This window comes from Barbus barbus (genome assembly GCF_936440315.1).
Source record: "Barbus barbus genome assembly, chromosome: 38".
Taxonomy (NCBI): Eukaryota; Metazoa; Chordata; class Actinopteri; order Cypriniformes; family Cyprinidae; genus Barbus; species Barbus barbus.
In genome coordinates, this window is record NC_136716.1 from 12,262,686 (window position 1) to 12,281,503 (window position 18,818).

The window sequence follows — 18,818 nt, forward strand, 5'->3', positions numbered from 1 at the left end:
TTCACCTGAGTTTTAATCACCTGCACCTGCACCTCATTATCACCAGCCACATATAAGCTCAGTCACCAAAGTCACCAGTTGTCCGATCTCAGGATTACTCCATGGACCCTCTCTGCTTCCTGACAAAGCTGAGTATCACTACCTGCGATTACTTACCTGTCCCTACTTACCTTCTGTCTTGTCCTATTCCAGTCCTCCTCCTCGTCTGTTCCGGTGGCTTGATCGGCTTCCCGCATATCTCTGCTGCTCTGCCGCGGCCAATCCCCAGGATCTGTCAAAACAGAAAGACTGATTACGATTGACATTCTTTTCTCCTTAAACCTCACTAAGTGACACTCACCAAGTCCGAAGAATCCTCACGTTTGCAAGTTGCTGTTACACCCTGTAAATAAACACCTTGTCATTTCACTTACCATCTGTGTCAGACCCGTTCCATTACAATATATATATATATATATATATATATATATATATATGTGTGTGTATATTGTATCTAAATATCTATATATCTAAATAAAAATAGACTATATTCAGTATATGATCCAAAGTAACTAGTAACTAACTACTTGAGTAGTTTTTTTATCCGATACTTTTTTACTCTTACTCAAGTAACTATTCAGACTATTACTTTTACTTGAGTACAGTTTTTGGCTACTCTACCCACCTCTGGTCTTCTGTCAGCAGATAGACACAAGACACAGAGGTAAGTGCAATACAATCAACAGGTTTATTGAGTAGTAGCAGAGGGGAATGAGATGAGCAGAATGTCCAGGTAAGCAGGCGGGGAATGGGAATGTCTCTATGTCCTTTTTCCTTTTCCAGGTGATCTGGAGGTAACAGTGGAGCGTGGAGACAGTGGAGAACTGGAGCGGTGGAGAACAGGGATAGGAACACTGGAGCAACTGGTAAGTAGACAAAAGGTAAGTGGGTCAGGTTAGTCAACATGGAATGTTTGAGACCAGATAGTGAGTGAACGGGAGGAGTGCAGGGATATAGTGCTGCTGATTAGTGCTGACAGGTGGTGGTGATCAGAAATCAGGGGATTGGGATCTGGTGAGTGTCGCTGGTGGAGACTGTGGTGACTCTCTGACAATAAACACTTCTTTTGCAGAAAAAAAGAATTGATTTCTTAAAAAAAATAAAATAAATTACTGACCCCAAACTTTTGAATGGTAGTATTTCGTATAGTATGATGACCTTTTACTTTTGAAGATTTGGTGTGCTCTTCCTGTATCTTGTATAGTCACATTTCCCTCTCTAAACATGTAGAATTTAAAAAATATTAATCAAATTTTAATTAACAAAGATTTAGTCATGAAAAAGACCTTACAAACCATAGTCTCTGCTGACAATCATTATTAATGGTGAGATCAGATGTTACAGCTACAAAACCAACAGACAGAAAATAATAATACACAACCTTAAGTCATGATAGAGATGGGTGGCCAATGAAAATATTTATAATTTTTCGTATGCAAACAAAAGCATTTTATTGTGTCGATTTTTCATTATCTGTAAAAATCTGTGATCTAAGCTTCAGTAACACAGTGTCTCCTCCCCTTTCACACTATAACCAGCAGCTGGGTGGAAAATATGCCCCCCACCTCAATCCCTCCCTCTCTCTCTCTCTCTCTGATATGCTGAGAACAGAAGGGAGGAGTTTTAATTTGAATCCTGAACTGTTGCCCCTCACAAGGCTCAGAGACAGCAGTCTGAGTGGATCGCTGTGGATTAAAACACCTGTCTGTGGGTTCATTCGCTCCTCAGGAAAGGATTTTTAACGGCAAATTACTGTGACTGGTTGTTTACAGAAGTTTTACTACTCGTGAGCAAGGAGAACAAGTGTTGAACAGTGACTGGAAACATAAAATGAGATGCATATCTGGAAAGGACCAGAGCATTGACAGCAAATGTCCAAGTAATTATTTTCTCTCTCAAAGGACAAAGGTAATGTTGTTGTAATTGCAAAAAAAGCAAAACACAACAACATTTTATACTGTTTTTTAGTAAACCATTTTCAGTGTTGTTGTTTTTTTTTCCTCTCAAAATTGTTAAAGTACTTAAACAGAATTATATTTTGTTGAAATGCATTTTTTATTAATTGAAAAAAAGTTAAATGAAAGCATTTATTAATTTAAAAAAAATAAAACATGCATATTTAATATTTATTATAAAAATAAATAACACATTTTTAATAGATTTCTTTTTTAAATAGAATATATTTAAATACGTAAATTAATCTTTTAAATGCTTTTTTGACCATAGCTGTAATTGTGTGAAAGTAATTCAGCGTTTTCTAGAATTCTTCTTTTAATATATATGCTAGATATCTTCTCTCTCAAAGTGAGGTAAATCATTTGGCGCAGTGTGTCAGGTGAAGCATGGCTGGAAATAGTTTTTTACTACATCTTCTGCTCACTGCCATCGTGGGACGGGCTGCTAAAGCACAGGACGAGACTTCTACTGATATGGAAATCCAAACAGCCAATCAGACTATAGATCCTCTGTTGATTTCTGTGACATCAGAGGGGCCTCCAACTTTGACCACACCTGCAGAGGTGGAGGAGAACACTGTGCCGTCCACTGGCACCCGCTGTCGGGGTTACTATGATGTCATGGGCCAGTGGGACCCTCCCTTCAACTGTAATGCAGGTATCTTCTTGCACTGTTGCGGAACCTGTTTCTATCGGTTCTGCTGTCAATTCCGTCAGCAGCGACTGGATCAGACCTCCTGCTCCAACTATGATACTCCAATTTGGGCGAACACTGGAAAACCAGTGGCCGCCAACACTGAGGTGCAGCCAGAACATGAGAGGGATCGGACTCACATGATTGTGTACATCATCTGCGGTGTGGTGGCCATTATGGTCCTGGTGGGAATCTTCACCAAACTGGGGCTGGAGAAGAGCCGTGGAGGCCAGAATGACCTCAGTAACTCCAGGTTAGTAGAAATGAGCTCTGTTACAAAATCTAGTGAGCTGCCACAATGGAATAGAGTTATGGGGGGTAATGGATGTTCCGTAATCAGATTTTTTTTTTTCAAGTAACTAGCACAATAATGCAATCCTTTATATTTACAATAAAATATCTCAGATACTTTTTCAAAAATGCAATGTCAGTTACTTTGTTTTCCCATTTATTGACTGACAGATCTCTTGTCCCCATGTTGAGAGAAATCGAGAGTAAGCACAGAAGCACTGTGTGCAATGTGTAAACATGATGGTTATTGTAGTTCTAGACTAAATGTGAAAATGCATTTACTCATCTCACTTGCACAACAACAGATTCTGTATTCCTCAAAATAAATAAAATCAGTAAAATGCAAACTCATAATATGATGCAAACCTGCAATAATTAAATGTCCCATAACACAAATATCCTTTATGTATTTAAACCTATTTTATTAACCAATGATTTTGCTGCTCACCTTCAATTATCCAATTCAACCATACTAATATGCAAAAATTACTTTAGATAAACATGTTTCTTTCTTTCTTTCTTTTTTGCTGAAGAGTGTTAAACTGTCTTCTTCTCTATCTTATTCTTCATGCGTCCTCCACTGTAATGTGAATTTGCATGAGCTTTTTTATATTAAAAACAAACAAGCAAGCCCAGTCCAGATGAGAAATAGTAAAACAAAAGTAATGCAGCACATTACTTTCCATTAAAAGTAATTATAACACAATTAGTAAAACATCAATATTGTAATGCATTACTTTTAAAAGTAACCTTCCCTCACATTGATCATAACTGATATGTCACATGGCTTGACCACCATCTTGGACATTTTTACAATATATGGGACTCCTTTGTGAAAAGGAATTACACACAAAAAAACAAAACAAATATTGCATGCAAAAAGTACGGTTGAACCACTGATGTCACATGGACTGTTTTATTGATATACATTTCTGGGCATTGAACGTGGTAGTTCCATTGCTTTCTATGGCGGGTCAGAAAGCTCTTGGATTTAATCAAAAATTTCTTAAATTGTGTTCTGAAGATAAACAAAGGTTTTACGGGTTTGGAACGACATGAGGATGAGTAATTAATGACAGAATTTTCATTTTTATTTTCAACTATCCCCTTAAATTTTGGGTTAAAGAAAGCTTATTAAAGGAACATACTGCCTACCTTTTTTTTTGGAAAAGCCTTCGCACCAGAAGCAGACCTGTGTTTCAAAATGCTGTCTAGATAGACAGCTCACTATGGAACAGAGCTGAAGATTTACAGAAGATTCAATGCGCTTTTTATGTTAAAAGTGCTAATAGAGTGTGTTGGCTATTTTGGCCAAGGATATTTTTTAGCCAGTCTTAACATCTGTATCGTAAACCAAAGACCAAGTAAAAGCATCCAGCCAAGACTAAAGCCATTCATATATATGCTGCTCTTCTGAATTTAGCAATCATCTGTACTAGAGACATAAAAAGAGTGGAAGAATGTTTTTTAGAGTGTTGTCCTAAGGTTATTTTAATATTCATGCCATCAATGCATTAAAAAGCAAACCCCAGCAACCTGAATATTTATTTCTTATATCTTAGTTCCCAGTTCTCCTTCTCTGTTACTTTCTCTCCAAATGTCAAATCGAACCTTTGTTCTCATCGTTCTAAATATTCAAAATCCCTTTATGAATATCAAATTACCTGTCATGAACAATATAACAAAATACAGAGAATTTATAATCCTCCCAGCATTTGCCGTAACCCCATTTTAGACAAGAAATGACCCAATAATGCAAACAGCCCTATCGAGATGAACACATTTGGAGAACAAAATTACTCATCCGAAGATTAGCACTTTTCCCGAGGTTAACACCTCTCCAAAAGCATTTCCCACACGCTGAACACTGCACACCAGATTAACTTTTCTTACAAGATTAAGAGTTCTACTAAGATTAACACTCTGCTTTAAGATTAAACTAACTTCTCTACAGATTAACTCTTTTTGAGGCTACTGCTAGACTTCGCAGCTCTAGAGAACTAATTTATACACTTCCATTCACACCATTAAAAAGAACATTCTGCCCACATGTCAAATAGATGTTAAATTGGGCTCCTAAATTATTTCCCACTTCCATTTCCAGTCATGTCTTAATATTTACCAGTGTATCATATTCCTTAAAACTCTCCAACCACAGTCAAACAGAGAAGAGAAAAGCAGGTTTTATCTGTCAGCCTTCACTTGTACACTCCATCTATACTTTGTAGTCAAAGTTTTGTCATTTAGGCACAGGAATAGCCTACATTCATTTAAATGTGTGTCATTGCTGAACAATAAAGGACATAAAACAGGGGCGGGATCATATAGACAACACAGAATGTGAGTCACGATTATGTGAGACATAATTCACTGTGGATTCCAGCAGTGATACTGCAATCTATGATTCAGATCAGATCTTAAACAGCATGCTGAGGCCAAAGGCAAGATTCTATGCCATACAATGTTCCATCTACAGTTAAAGAAAATAATTATCATGCTGGGCAGGGGACTCCACCATATGGGTGTCCTGAGGGGCAGAAATCTTTGAGATATCACATTTATATAATGTGAGACCTTCTGGATCTGGCATAGATTTTTTTTAGCCAACTGGATTTTGAATGCAACTTACCCCATAAATTGTAAATTGGTAATTGGGTTGCATGATTATTGTAGATAAAAAGCATGTAAAATACTATAGAAGAAACTACATATTCACATCCCTATCAAGTCACACCTTCTGCTTAAAACGGACAATTCTGTCATTGTTTACTTACTCTCCTTTCAATTCATATTAGTTATCAAAACGTCAAAGCCCAAATGTCTTTTCCCATTGATCACTGGCTGTCACGTACAGTTGCATTTGAATTGAATCTGGATTTACTTGCACGCCCTTCGGAAGTTTCCAGAGGCTGTGGAAATTTGAGGGAAAAAAAGCTCAAAATGTGTAAAAAATAAAACTAGATTTACATATTGTCTTGTAGAGTTTTTCCTTGCCACTGTCATCTTTATTGTTTGGCATTGTTTTCTTTTAAGGAATGATATAATGAAAAATGCTAAACAAATGAATCTGAATTTTATTTAAAAGAATTTAATAAAAATTCATTTAACAAGTTTATATTGTAATAGTATAGGCTGAAAAAAATATACATGGTATGAAATGCAAATATTTTTCTGATTAATACATTGTTTTTGGCTGTAGCACAATGACAAATAAATGTTAATAATTCAATTTCCAATTTTGGAAACAACTTTGTCACTACAACATCAATATGATATTTCCATATCGTTCTTTCATACATAGTTTTAATGGGTCTGTACATAAAAGTATATAGTTGTCTAAATTATATCTTATGTTTGGATGTCCTTGGCATTAAACAGTTTGAAAACCCCTGGCACTGTCTTTGAGGTCACTGTTTTTGATACATCAGAATAGAAAAAGATGAAAAGCATTCAAGGCTATAAAAGAAAGGAAATTCAATGACAGGACTCTGGATGTATATGAAGCTCTTTATATTCTAAATGCATTAATTGGATGTGAGTCTATGTAAAAGCCTCCAGATACACATAAATTCAGGTTTACGTTTTGAAAGAAAGACATAATATTAAGATTACTAGTTCTCCTAAAGCACCCCCCCCCCCCCCCCCCCTCTCTTGCATACTCCTGAGCTTGTTTGTCAGATTTTAACCTGTGTCTTTCCTGTGGCTCCAAACTGTCTGAACTCATTTGACATGAATGAGATGTGGCTGCTCATGGCTGTGCGCTGTGTGTTTGTGTGTTAATGTGTATGTACAAGTATGTCTTTGTGTCTCTCAGATTCTGGAGACGTCTCTCCCGCATGGTTGAGTCTTAGTGGGTGTGCACTGACATTTGCGTCCTGCTGGCCTCTCATCTCCATCGTGACTTCAAGGCCCTCCTGTTCCTCTAAGGTTAACGTGAGGGTCTGTGCTTTCTGACAAAACTACTCATTACCTCTCTCTTTGGGCTTTTCTCTAGCCGTGTATTTGCCCTCTGGCTGAGAGGGATTTGTGCAGGCTGCTGTACTTGACATGATGATCTAATGCAAAACTTTCTGACTCTTACAATATATGAAGAAATAACAGACTATATTCTTTGTAGGAGTTGGGAAATCACAAGGAGGGGTCACCTAGAGTTAGTCGTTTAGGGTAAGATGACAGGGCAAATTACACAATCCTAATAAGCAAAGAAAAAGAGATGAGAAAAGGGCAACCAGCAGGATAGGACCAAATACCGGAAAATTATACTACGCAACAAATCTAAAATACTTTGAAAAATTTGCATTGTGCACTGATTCTCAAAGTGTGGTACGTAGAGGAATCACTGAATTAAATATAAATTAATGTTAAAACACTTTTAAAAAGTTTGCAAGGTGACTAAATGATGCCTGTGCTATTTTTTTTATCAAGTACTGTACATATTTTACTTTACATTTAAATACAGTACAGTTTTTTTTTTTTTTTTTTTTTACTTAAGTACAGTTTTTATTTAACTTTTTGGAACAGTAGGCTAAATTTGTATTTAATCGTTTATGTTTTTTATTAACCTGTATGTAAGCACAGTGCAGTGTTAATGTTCAAATTGTATTTACAATATTTAAAGTGGCCGACAATAATAAATATTCTTATTAGGAATAAAACTGACTTTTTGAACTGTGCATAGCTATAGCTGAATAATTAGGCCTACTACACTACTGTATTTTAATGTTGCTCATTATGGTGGTATTTGGAGAGGCAAATATTTTCTGAGGTGGTACTTGGTATAAAAAGTTTGAGAATCACTGGCATAGTAAATTTTTATTTACATTTATTTTATTGTATATAATATTATTTTATTTAATACTACTAATGTCACAGATCAGCCAGGCTCATTCACCTCCCAATCACAACGTACTCCTTCACATGAGAATTAATTGCACACACCTGCAATTCATCAGCTCCCTCATCAGGCTGCACAGAAAAGCATACACCTCACACCAGCTCATTGTCTGATCTCGTTTCCTTTCGAAGTGGACTGATGCTACTACAGCTACTTACCTTGATCTCCTACTTACCTCCTGTCTCATCTCCAGCGTGTTCTTCACAGCTCTACTCCATCGTCTGTGTCTCCAAAGATCTCCACGAGTGTGTCCCCCTGTCCAGGATTGTGAGGTGTGTGCTCCGTCTCCCCTATTCATGAGTTCCTGCGAAAGCAAAGGATATTCCATTATCACCCTCCTCGTACTACTATACTTGTTCATTGAACTTGTTACTCACCTCCATCAGCAAACCGCTGACTCCACCGATTGCAATAAAACTCACCTGTCGTATTCTAACCATCTGTCTGAGTCTGCTTCTCTAACAGAAGATCGGACCAAAACCGAGGGATACGGCAGGATGAGTCCATTCCAGGAACTCATGGATAATCTTCAGCGAGTTCTCCGCAATCCCACAACAACTCCGGTAACTTCCATCACTAACAGCACCGACACCACCTCTTCTTCACCGTATGCGATTGCCAGTCCCATGTCCAAACCAGCGCCCTTCTCTGGTGTGGCGGAGGAGTGCAACGGATTTCTCCTACAATGCTCACTCGCTCTGGAAATGCAGCCGCATCTCTACGCCACCGACAGAACCAAGATAGCTTTCATAATTTCCCTGCATACAGGACGAGCGCTCCAGTGGGCTGAGACCATCTGGGCTCAATCCGGTACTGTGACACAATCTGCTAACAGTTTTACTGAACATTTCAGAGAGGTTTTCTCTGTGAATTATCTGTTGGAGAGCAATTGTATCATCTTCGTCAAGGATCTCTGTCTATAACTGACTATGCTCTCCAATTCAGAACCCTTGCAGCGGCCAGTGGCTGGAATGAGCGCTCGCTCCTTACCACCTATCAGCAGGGACTGGAACCAAGAGTGTGGCTGCAGCTCTCTGCATACGATAACTCCCACGGCTTGGAGAGATTCATCCAACTCTCCATCAGGTGTGCTAACCGTATGCAATCTTGCTTCTTGGAATCCCAAAATTCTCCCAGCTCTGCACTCCTTCGCCACCCAGCGACTCTCAGCACTCCAGAACCAGGCCACGAACCCATGCAAGTTGACCTAACCTGTCTTTCTTCCACTGAGCGGCAGAGGCGGCTGACCCAAGGCCTGTGTTTGTACTGCGGTGCTGGCGGGCATGTAATTTCATCTCCGGGAGCCTCTGCCGCCAACTCAATCTCCCGATCACAGCAACCAAGACCACCTACCAAGTTCAGTCGATAACAGGAAAACCCCTCAGTCGTAGACACATCAAATACAGTGCGGGTCCCATTCACCTTCAAGTTGGTCAGTTGCATAAGGAATCCATGGTTCTGGAGGGATCTCCTGGTTCTGGAGGGATCCACCACTGAGATCATTCTTGGGCGCCCTTGGTTCGCAACATGATCCCGTCATCTCATGGAGTACTGGTGAGGTTCTGAAGTGGGGCAACAAATGCTTTCCTGACTGTTTCCCTCATCTTCCCAGACCATCGACACGTTCCCCTCTGATGCTGACCATCAACTCGACCTCCATCGAGAGCCCAAAGGAGAAACAGTCAGTTGATATTCCAGCTTTCCCTTCAGCGACGTGTTCTGCCAGAAGAGAGGCTCCCAGCTACCTCCGCACCGGCCATGGGACTGCACCATAGATCTGTTACCGGGTGAGTCAGTGCCCCGTGGAAGAATTTACCCACTCTCACTTCCTGAACAGAAGGCCATGGAGGAGTATATTGAAGAGGCTCTTCAACAAGGTTACATCCGCCCTTCAACGTCCCCTGCTGCTTCGAGCTTTTTCTTGCGGCCTTGTATCGATTACCGGGCACTCAACAAAATCACCGTCAAGTTCTGTTATCCTCTTACTCTCGTCCCAGCGGCACTCGAACATCTCCGCGGAGCACCAACCCGCTCACCAACCTCCTGAAGAACAAGCCTAAGTCTCTGTCCTGGACACCTGCCGCCACTAAAGCCTTCAAAACCCTCAAGGAAGCCTTCACCAGCGCTCCACTCCTCATCCATCCCGATCCTGGGAAGCCCTTCCTAGTAGAAGTAGACGCTTCTACCTCCAGAGTAGGAGCAGTCTTGTCTCAGCAGCAGGGGACTCCAGCCAAACTCCATCCATGCGCCGCCTTCTCACGCAAACTCAGCCCGGCGGAGATGAACTACAACATCGGCAACAGAGAACTTCTAGCCATCAAACTGGCTTTGGAGGAATGGAGGCATTGGTTGGAGGGTGCACAACATCCATTCATCGTCCTCGCAGACCATAAAAACCTCCAATATCTGCGTGATGCTAAAAGACTTCATCCCCGACAGGCCCGGTGGGCGCTGTTTTTCACCCACTTCAACTTTACCATATCCTATCATCCCGGTTCCAAGTATGTGAGGGCGGATGCTCTCTCCCGTCTCTACTCCCCAGAAGAGGTCTGTGAGGAACCAGAACCCATCATTCCAAAGGAAATCATCGTCAGCCCCATCCGGTGGAATCCCTAGTCAGACACCCCCTCCAATGTCTCCACACCTACTCTGCCGGTCTGCCCACCAGGTTTGCAATACATCACCAGAGCACGACACACTCCACTCATTCACTCTGTGCACACATCTCTGGGCACCCTGGGGCCAACGGCACTCTCTCGTTGCTGAAAGATCGCTTCTGGTGGCCCAATATGGCCAGGGATGTGAGACGGTTCGTGCAGGGCTGCTCGGACTGTGCTGTTTCCAAGAGCCCACGCCATTTGCCCGCAGGCAAACTCCTCCCGCTGCCCATTCCCAACCGTCCTTGGTCACACCTAGGAGTTGATTTCATCACTGATCTACCGGCCTCTGATGGTAATACCTGTGTCTTCGTTGTCATTGATCAATTCTCCAAATCCTGTCGTCTGTTACCCCTCAAGTGTCTGCCCACAGCCATGGAGACGGCTATGCTTATGTTTAATCACATCTTCCGTTATTATGGGATCCCTGAAGACATTGTCTCTGATCGAGGACCGCAATTTATCTCCAAGGTATGGAAGGCCTTTTTCACTCTCCTAGGTGCGACTGTGAGCCTTTCGTCGGGATACCACCCCCAGTCGAACGGGCAGATGGAGAGGAAGATCCAGGAAATTGGGCACTTCCTCCGAACCTTCTGCCATGGCCACCAGAACTCTTGGAACCAGTTCCTGGGCTGGGTCGAGTACGCCCAGAACTCTCTTCGCCAGCCATCCACTGGACTCACTCCCTTCCAGTGCGTACTTGGTTACCAGCCTCCTCTATTTCCCTGGTCCGGAGAACCATCCGATGTCCAATCCATCGACTACTGGTTCCGAGAGAGCGAGAGAATCTGGGACGCTACTCACCATCATCTACAGCGGGCAGTGCGCAGGCGTAAGATGACAGCAGACCTTGGAATCTGTGGAAGCTCCCACTTACCAACCTGGACAGAAGGATTGAACATCCGTATGTGCCTGCCCTCCAAGAAGTTAAGTCCCAGATACGTTGGCCCCTTCACCATCACCAAACAGATCAACCCGGTCACCTACCAGTTGCAACTCCTTCCTCAGCACAGAATTCATCCTTTCCACGTTTCTTTACTCAAACCTTACCACTCTCCTGTTTCTCCCTCCACAGAGCCTGGCCCGACAGAGGAACCCCCTCTTCCTTTGATTCTGGAGGACGGTACCATCTACAAGGTCAAGGAGATTTTGGACTCCCGGCGCCGTGGTGGTCAGCTGGAATACTTAATGGATTGGGAAGGATATGGCCCGCAAGAACGGTCTTGGGATCCCAGAGACGACATCCTGAACCCAATACTTGTGGAGGAATTCAACCCATCCTGACCGACCTGCCCCCTGAGGAAGAGGTAGCCCACCACGACGTCGGGGTCCTCGGCCCTCAGGAGCAGGCCGTGGAGGAGGGGGTACTGTCACAGATCAGCCAGGCTCATTCACCTCCCTATCACAACGCACTCCTTCGCCTGAGTATTAATTGCACACACCTGCAATTCATCAGCTCCCTCATCAGCCTGCACATAAAAGCACAAACCTCACACCAGCTCATTGTCCGATCTCGTTTCCTTTCAAAGTGGACTGATGCTAATACAGCTATTTTCCTGTGTACTTACCTTGATCTCCTACTTACCTCCTGTCTCATCTCCAGTGTGTTCTTCACAGCTCTACTCCATCGTCTGTGTCTCCAAGGATCTTCACGAGTGTGTCTCCCCTGTCCAGTATTGTGAGGTGTGTGCTCCTTCTCCCCTATCCACGAGTTCCTGTGAAAGCAAAGGATATTCCTTTATCACCCTTATCGTACTACTATACCTGTTCATTGAACTTGTTACTCACCTCCATCAGCAAACCGCTGACTCCGCTGATTGCAATAAAACTCACCTGTCGTATTGTAACCATCTGTCTGAGTCTGCTTCTCTAACAACGAATTGTATAATTATAATATTACATTTATGTATGCACGTATACACACTTTTTATTTAGCAAGAATGCATTGAATTCAGTGTTACTGTAGTATTATTTGTTTACTATTATAGCATTTATAAATAATTTTAGCATTTATAAATAATTTTAGTTATGAACTAAAATTTCTATTTAGACATAATTTATTTCCATTTTAGTTTTAGCCACTTTATTGACTTATTTTCAGTTTGTTTCAAATTGTTCATTTTATTTTTTAATTAAATCAATTTTACTGTTTTCAATTAAAATTAAATAAAATGAGATTTCAGAACACTTCATTCTGCAGGATTTATAATATTTACTGGTATTACTTGGGGACATTTGTTCCTCACAGGGAACACCAAACACACACACACAGATACACAAACTATATTATGAATAATGTTTTTAATGCTTTGGCAGCATAAAGATTTTACCATGCCCAAAATTGCTTTAAATAGAGAGCAAAAGTGTTTTACCATAGTAATAATTATTTAATTTTACTTCTGCTGCAAATTTAAAATAGGCCTACTTCTGCTGTAAGTATCATAGAAATAGTGTGCAAATTATTTCATATGAATCTGTGCACATTAAGTAAATGGCATGAGGGCTTATTAAGATGGCACAATGTGAAGTTGACTAATTGGTTATCTGTGAGACACGCATTACAAGAGTAATTCAGTTCTACATTCCATTAAGCGAGGCGAAGCTGTTCCTCCTGCAATATAATTCAATACGGCACCCTACGAATAACTGCTGATAAAACAAGATCGCTCAACACAGATCCAAAGATCCAGAATTCTGTTCCAAAATGCAACCGCACAGAGGAAATGTGACAGGGTCGCCTGTACAACCTCTCATTGGTATGACTGCGCTACAGCCGGTTATATTACGCAATCAATTATGCAGTAATGATAACTACAATTAAAAGAGACAATCATACTAATTATACGTTTGAATCATACATAGCTCGGTAATTTGTGTTAGTGTAGCTATCATATCTTTATTAAAAGGGTGAACCTCATTATGCTCTCTTTGTTTTATTGATATCTACTGTGTGCATGCAAAAGAAGTGAAATAACAAAGCCAAACAAATCTGAATTCTCACACATTGTGTAGTATGATACTTTTGAGTACAATGCATTTTACAAATATTATTTGCCTTACCACCAATATCTGCCCTTCAAATAGACTATTAAGGTCATCTGGACTAAAACACATTCTCTTGTGTCCATATCAGCCAGTTGTTTTCTTCTTAATAAAAAAAAAACTCAGGCAGTTTGTAAATAAAAATATGCACCATAAAGCTGCAATAGGAAAAGGAGAATGATTTAGTGATGAAGAGACAATACAGTTTGGCCCTAGCATTGTTTCTGACTCAGCATGTCTGGCTCCCATGACACTGTATATCTGAATCCCTTAGGAAGGAATATCCCAGGATGCCCTTGTTTTCAGACCTTACTGTCTCCTAGACCCTGGACTGCATTTTTTGTTGTGGGCGAAATGAATGTGTGTTGCTCTGCACAACTCATACTCAGTGTGTGTGAGTGAGACATCAGGGCAGCGGGAGTCAGGATCGAGTCTGTATGCGCTGAGGCAAAGGGTGAAAGCCCAGCAGGACATCTAGCAAAGCTGGAGTCAATGACTTCAACCGTCTGAGCATAAGCATGGCACATCCTCAATGTCAACCTCAATTATGAGGACAATCATGTCGACATGAGTGGAAACAACCATCTAGAGATTATAAGTTATTATCCCCATACAAGACGAAAGCGCTAGCTGGTAAACACAGCTGGACTTAAGAAAAGTAACTGTCACATTCACTCGATAAGGGAGACAGACGTTAAGAAAAATATAGAAGGAACCTTTAAATCTGATTAACAGGCAAACTAACAATGCTCTCAAAAATCTATCAAGTCCCTGCAAAGTGTGTTCGGTCACCTGACAGCCATCAAGTAAGCTATTTCTATGTGTACAATACACAAACAATTACAGCACCTATAGAACTACTTTCTATTTTCTATTTAAACAATAGACATTAATCATTTTCAATAATTGTAATATTTTATAAACAAACAAACAAATAAATAAATAATAATAATAATAGTTGCTATCCAGTTGTATTATTATTACTGTTACTGTTATTATTATTATTTCTATAGAATCCCCAAACAAACAAATAAAGTTGTTATCTTTTTAAGTTGTATTATTTTTATTATTATTATTATTTTATTTTTATAATATAGGGGATGTAGGATATTGGAAATTGTGGCGATATCCGATATGCCGTTATTTTTCTACTCATTTTGGCCGATAGTCAGTATTGATATATTTCCTATAAACCAAGCATCTCCTGTGCAGAGATTATTAACAATTTATTTTTCATTTTGGTTCGTATTTAAGCAAAATATACTTGTTAGAATTAAATAAACAATTATGAAGTTCTTTTAAATAAGAGTACATTGAAAGCTTTGAAAAGAACTATAAAACAACTATAAATCAATCACCGTATTTTTCTTTTTTTTTCAGATGAGGGGTAAACTTAGCATTTTATTTGTAGATTTAACATTTGTAAATGGTCCACGGCAGGGGTGGCAAACTCCAGTCCTAGAGAGTCACAGCCCTGCAAAGTTCAGCTCCAACCCTAATTAAAACTCACCTGTCTGTAGCTTTCTAGTAACCTTTCAGACCTCGATTAGCTTGTTCAGGTGTGTTTGATTAGGGTTGAAGCAAAACTCTGCAGGGCTGCGGCTCTCCAGGACAGACGTTCACCACCCCTGGTCTAAAGCAAGAACGTTGAAACAATTCTTTAAATCTTTTAGACACCCCTGTATTTAAGTTTTCATAATCCATTTGAAGAAAACACATTAATGAATAAATCTGTATATCTAAAATTATTTAGCTTACAAGTCATGTTTGTGATTTTTATTCATGTAAGCTATAGTTTCTGACATTTAAATCAAAACATACACGCGATTTTATAACAAATGACTATTTTATTTAATCAGAAACACAATCTTAATGCGATTTGTGTATTTTACTTTAATTTTATTACAAGTATGCCAACAGCATCCCCTAAGTAAAAAAAACAACATAAACACCTACAGGTCTATATAAATATGAGATGGAAGGAAAGCATATAATTCAGTTGTTTTGCATTTCCTCGAAAGTCTTGCAGAAATTCTGAGAATGTTTTGTGAGCAAATGCAGTTTATAACAGAATTGTAAAACCTTTGCAAGTGAATGCCAAAGTTTCTTGATAAAACATGAAAACTTTGTAAGTGAAGGGAAAGTTCCACTGTGAAATGTGAAATTTTTTTAAGCAAACAGAAAAACATTGAAACATACATTTTCCTTACATCAAACAGTGGTGTCATAATTTCACTTCCTTAGCTCAAATAACTACTTTTTTTAGGCTGGCTAATATAAATTTTTTAAAGCTAATATTCATAAATACAGGTGCAGAATATGGTGAAAAAGTTCAACTTCAAAAATTGAAACTTTCATATATTTTAGATTCATTAGATATAAAGTAAAACACAAAGTTTTTTTTGTTTTAATTTCGATAATTAGAGCTTACAGCTCATGAAAGTCAAAAATCAGTATCTCAAAATATTAGAATATTTACATTTGAATTTCAATAAATGACCATCCCTACAGTATAAATACTGGGTATCTCTTGTTCTTTGAAACCACAATAATGGGGAACACTGCTGACTTGGCAATGGTCCAGAAGATGATCATTGACGTACCTCCACAAAGAGGGTAAGTCACAGAGGGTCATTACTGAAAGGTGTGGCTGTTTACAGAGTGCTGTATCAAAGCATATTAAATGCAAAGTTGACTGGAAGGAAGAAATTGGGTAGGAAAATGTGCACAAGCAACAGGGATGACCGCAAGCTTGAGAATACAGTCAAGCAAAGCTGATTCAAACACTTGGGAGAGCTTCACAAGGAATGGACTGAAGCTGGAGTCAGTGCATCAAGAGTCACCACGCTCCGACGTCTTCAGGAAAAGGGCTACCAAACCACTTCTGATACAGAAACAACGTCAGAAGCATCTTACCTGGGCTACGGAGAAAAATAAATGGACTGTTGCTCAGTGGTCCAAAGTCCTCTTTTCAGATAAAAGTAAATTTTGCTTTTCATTTGGAAATCAAGATCTGGAGTCTGGAGGAAGACTGGAGAGGCACAGAGCAGCTTTAAGTCTAGTGTGAAGTTTCCGAAGTCAGTGATGATTTGTGGTGCCGTGACGTCTGCTGGTTTTGGTCCATTGTGTTTTATCAAGTCCAAAGTCAATGCAGCCGTCTACCAGGAGATTTTAGAGCACTTTATGCTTCCATCTGCTGACAAGATCTATGGAGATGCTGATTTCCTTTTCCAGCAGGACTTTAGCATCTGCCCACAATGCCAAAACCACTTCCAAGTGGTTTGCTGACCATGATATTACTGTGCTTGATTGGCCAGCCAACATGCCTGACCTGAACCCCATATGGAATCTATGGGATATTTTCAAGAGGAAGATGAGAAACAGTCAATCCAACAATCCAGACGAGCTGAAGGCTCAATAGTGCCTCAGCAGAGCCACAGGCTGATCGCTTCCATGCCACACCTCACTGATGCTGGAGTTTGTGCTAAAGGAGCCCCGACCAAGTATTGAGTGCATAAGAAATATTCTAATATTTTGAGATACTGATTTTTGAGTTTCATGAGCTGTAAGCTCTAATCATCAAAATTAAAACAAAAAAAAAACTTTGAAAAAAAAAAGTGTTTTACTTTGCATGTAATGAATCTAAAATATATGAAAGTTTCACTTTTCGAAATAAGTTACAAGAAAAAAATTCACTTTTTCAACATATTCAAATTTTCTGAGATGCACCTGTATGGAGTAAACAAACATGTGACTGGTTCAATTAATTAAGAGACAGAACTTCAATACAGCCACCATCTATTCCATTTTATTCTGTATCTGAGTATACTCAGTCCTACCAAGAAATATGCTCAGGCACCGGTATCATGGACATATTGGGAGAGGAGGACAGCTGTTCAGGTTCGTCCAGCCCAATGACCAATAGGTGTGAGCTCCCCAGAGAGATCTAGAACAAACAGATGATGTTTATCCTCTAGTTTGAGTTGAGTTTTAATTTCCTCAAGAGAATTCCAAAAGCACTAGGGTGGGATTCAAACGGAGATGGCACAGGAGTGGCTGCTGCCATCCAATTTCATTGCTATCCGTTTCTCTGCTCCACTGCAGATGCCTTTTCTGTCCTCCCTGGAAAACCTCATCACCGGGGGGGAATATATAGTCATGCCTTTCTGATGTGTTGTTTTTCTTAGGCCGCGGTGGCCTACTGCCATTGGCATCGGCCGGCCAAGGGCCAGTGCGCTTGTGCTTGACAATCACATTAGATCTCATCACAGTCCCTTGTTGGTTAAAGGGTGTTGGACAGAATTAGAGACTTCACCAGGGATACAAGCGGAGGCCGTAGGAAATAGAGCAATAATGAAATGTCAAGGATTTGAAGAACACAGCACCCAGGAGGACCCAGGGATGCAGGAACGGGTTTGTGAACTCTAGGACAAGAGCAAGCAGCACAGCCCTCGAAAACATGCAGTCCTGTGGATGCCAAGAGCTGCTACACAAATAGTCTGTTGACTTCCAGCTTATGCTAAATGACTGTATTGATAAAATATCACAATATGCTGATTATCAGCCTCAGGGCTCACAGCTCCACATTATAATATACTGATATACACAGCCATAGAATTGCTTTATGACAATATATCAGCAACCTGAGATCAAATCCAGTTAGTGTCATTTTCTGATCCAATCTATTATATGGGATTAGAACATCAAACATACTTCAAAATGTAATATTTCTGTCAGATTGAGTGACGCAGATGGTAGCACACTTGTCCATGACATAAATTTGAACCCTGTCTGGGTCATGTCCTGATCTTCTTCTCCTCCCATTTCTCTCCTCTCAAATTTCCTGTTATACTACACTGTCTTATAAGAAGAAACAATGGTTTCACAAAATTTTGATGGCCCCTTTAACACATTCTGTTAACTATAAGTAATGTTGCACCTATATATCAACTAACTCTAGACTGGTAGGGTTAGGGTTAGAAGAAGTTGACATGTACTAGCAAAGTTACTTACATTCAGTAGAATGTCTGTTGGGACTAATTCACAATAAGGAGTTAGCAGATTTTAATCAGAGAGTCTACGAATACTCTTAATGAGAGTTTGTTGACATATAGGTGCAAAGTTACTTATTGTCAACAAAATGCTCAAAAGGGACCATCAAAATAAAGTGTTACTGAAACAATAAAATTGCAATAAAATACATAAATTACTATAACTGTATTTTTGAACAAATATATGCAGCCTTG

At 39.9% G+C, this 18,818-nt stretch overlaps 1 protein-coding gene across 1 annotated transcript in view; it reads left to right on the plus strand.

The window, feature by feature from the left end:
* Positions 1 to 2,381: 2,381 nt before the first annotated feature.
* Positions 2,382 to 18,818, plus strand: part of LOC306857722 (protein shisa-9-like) — a gene marked incomplete at both ends in the record, with an annotated part of 50,591 nt that continues 34,154 nt past the window's right edge. Inside the window, one exon of the mRNA XM_079397834.1 lies at positions 2,382 to 2,941. Coding sequence (XP_079253960.1) covers positions 2,382 to 2,941 — 560 coding nt within the window. The remainder of the gene's footprint in view (positions 2,942 to 18,818) is intronic.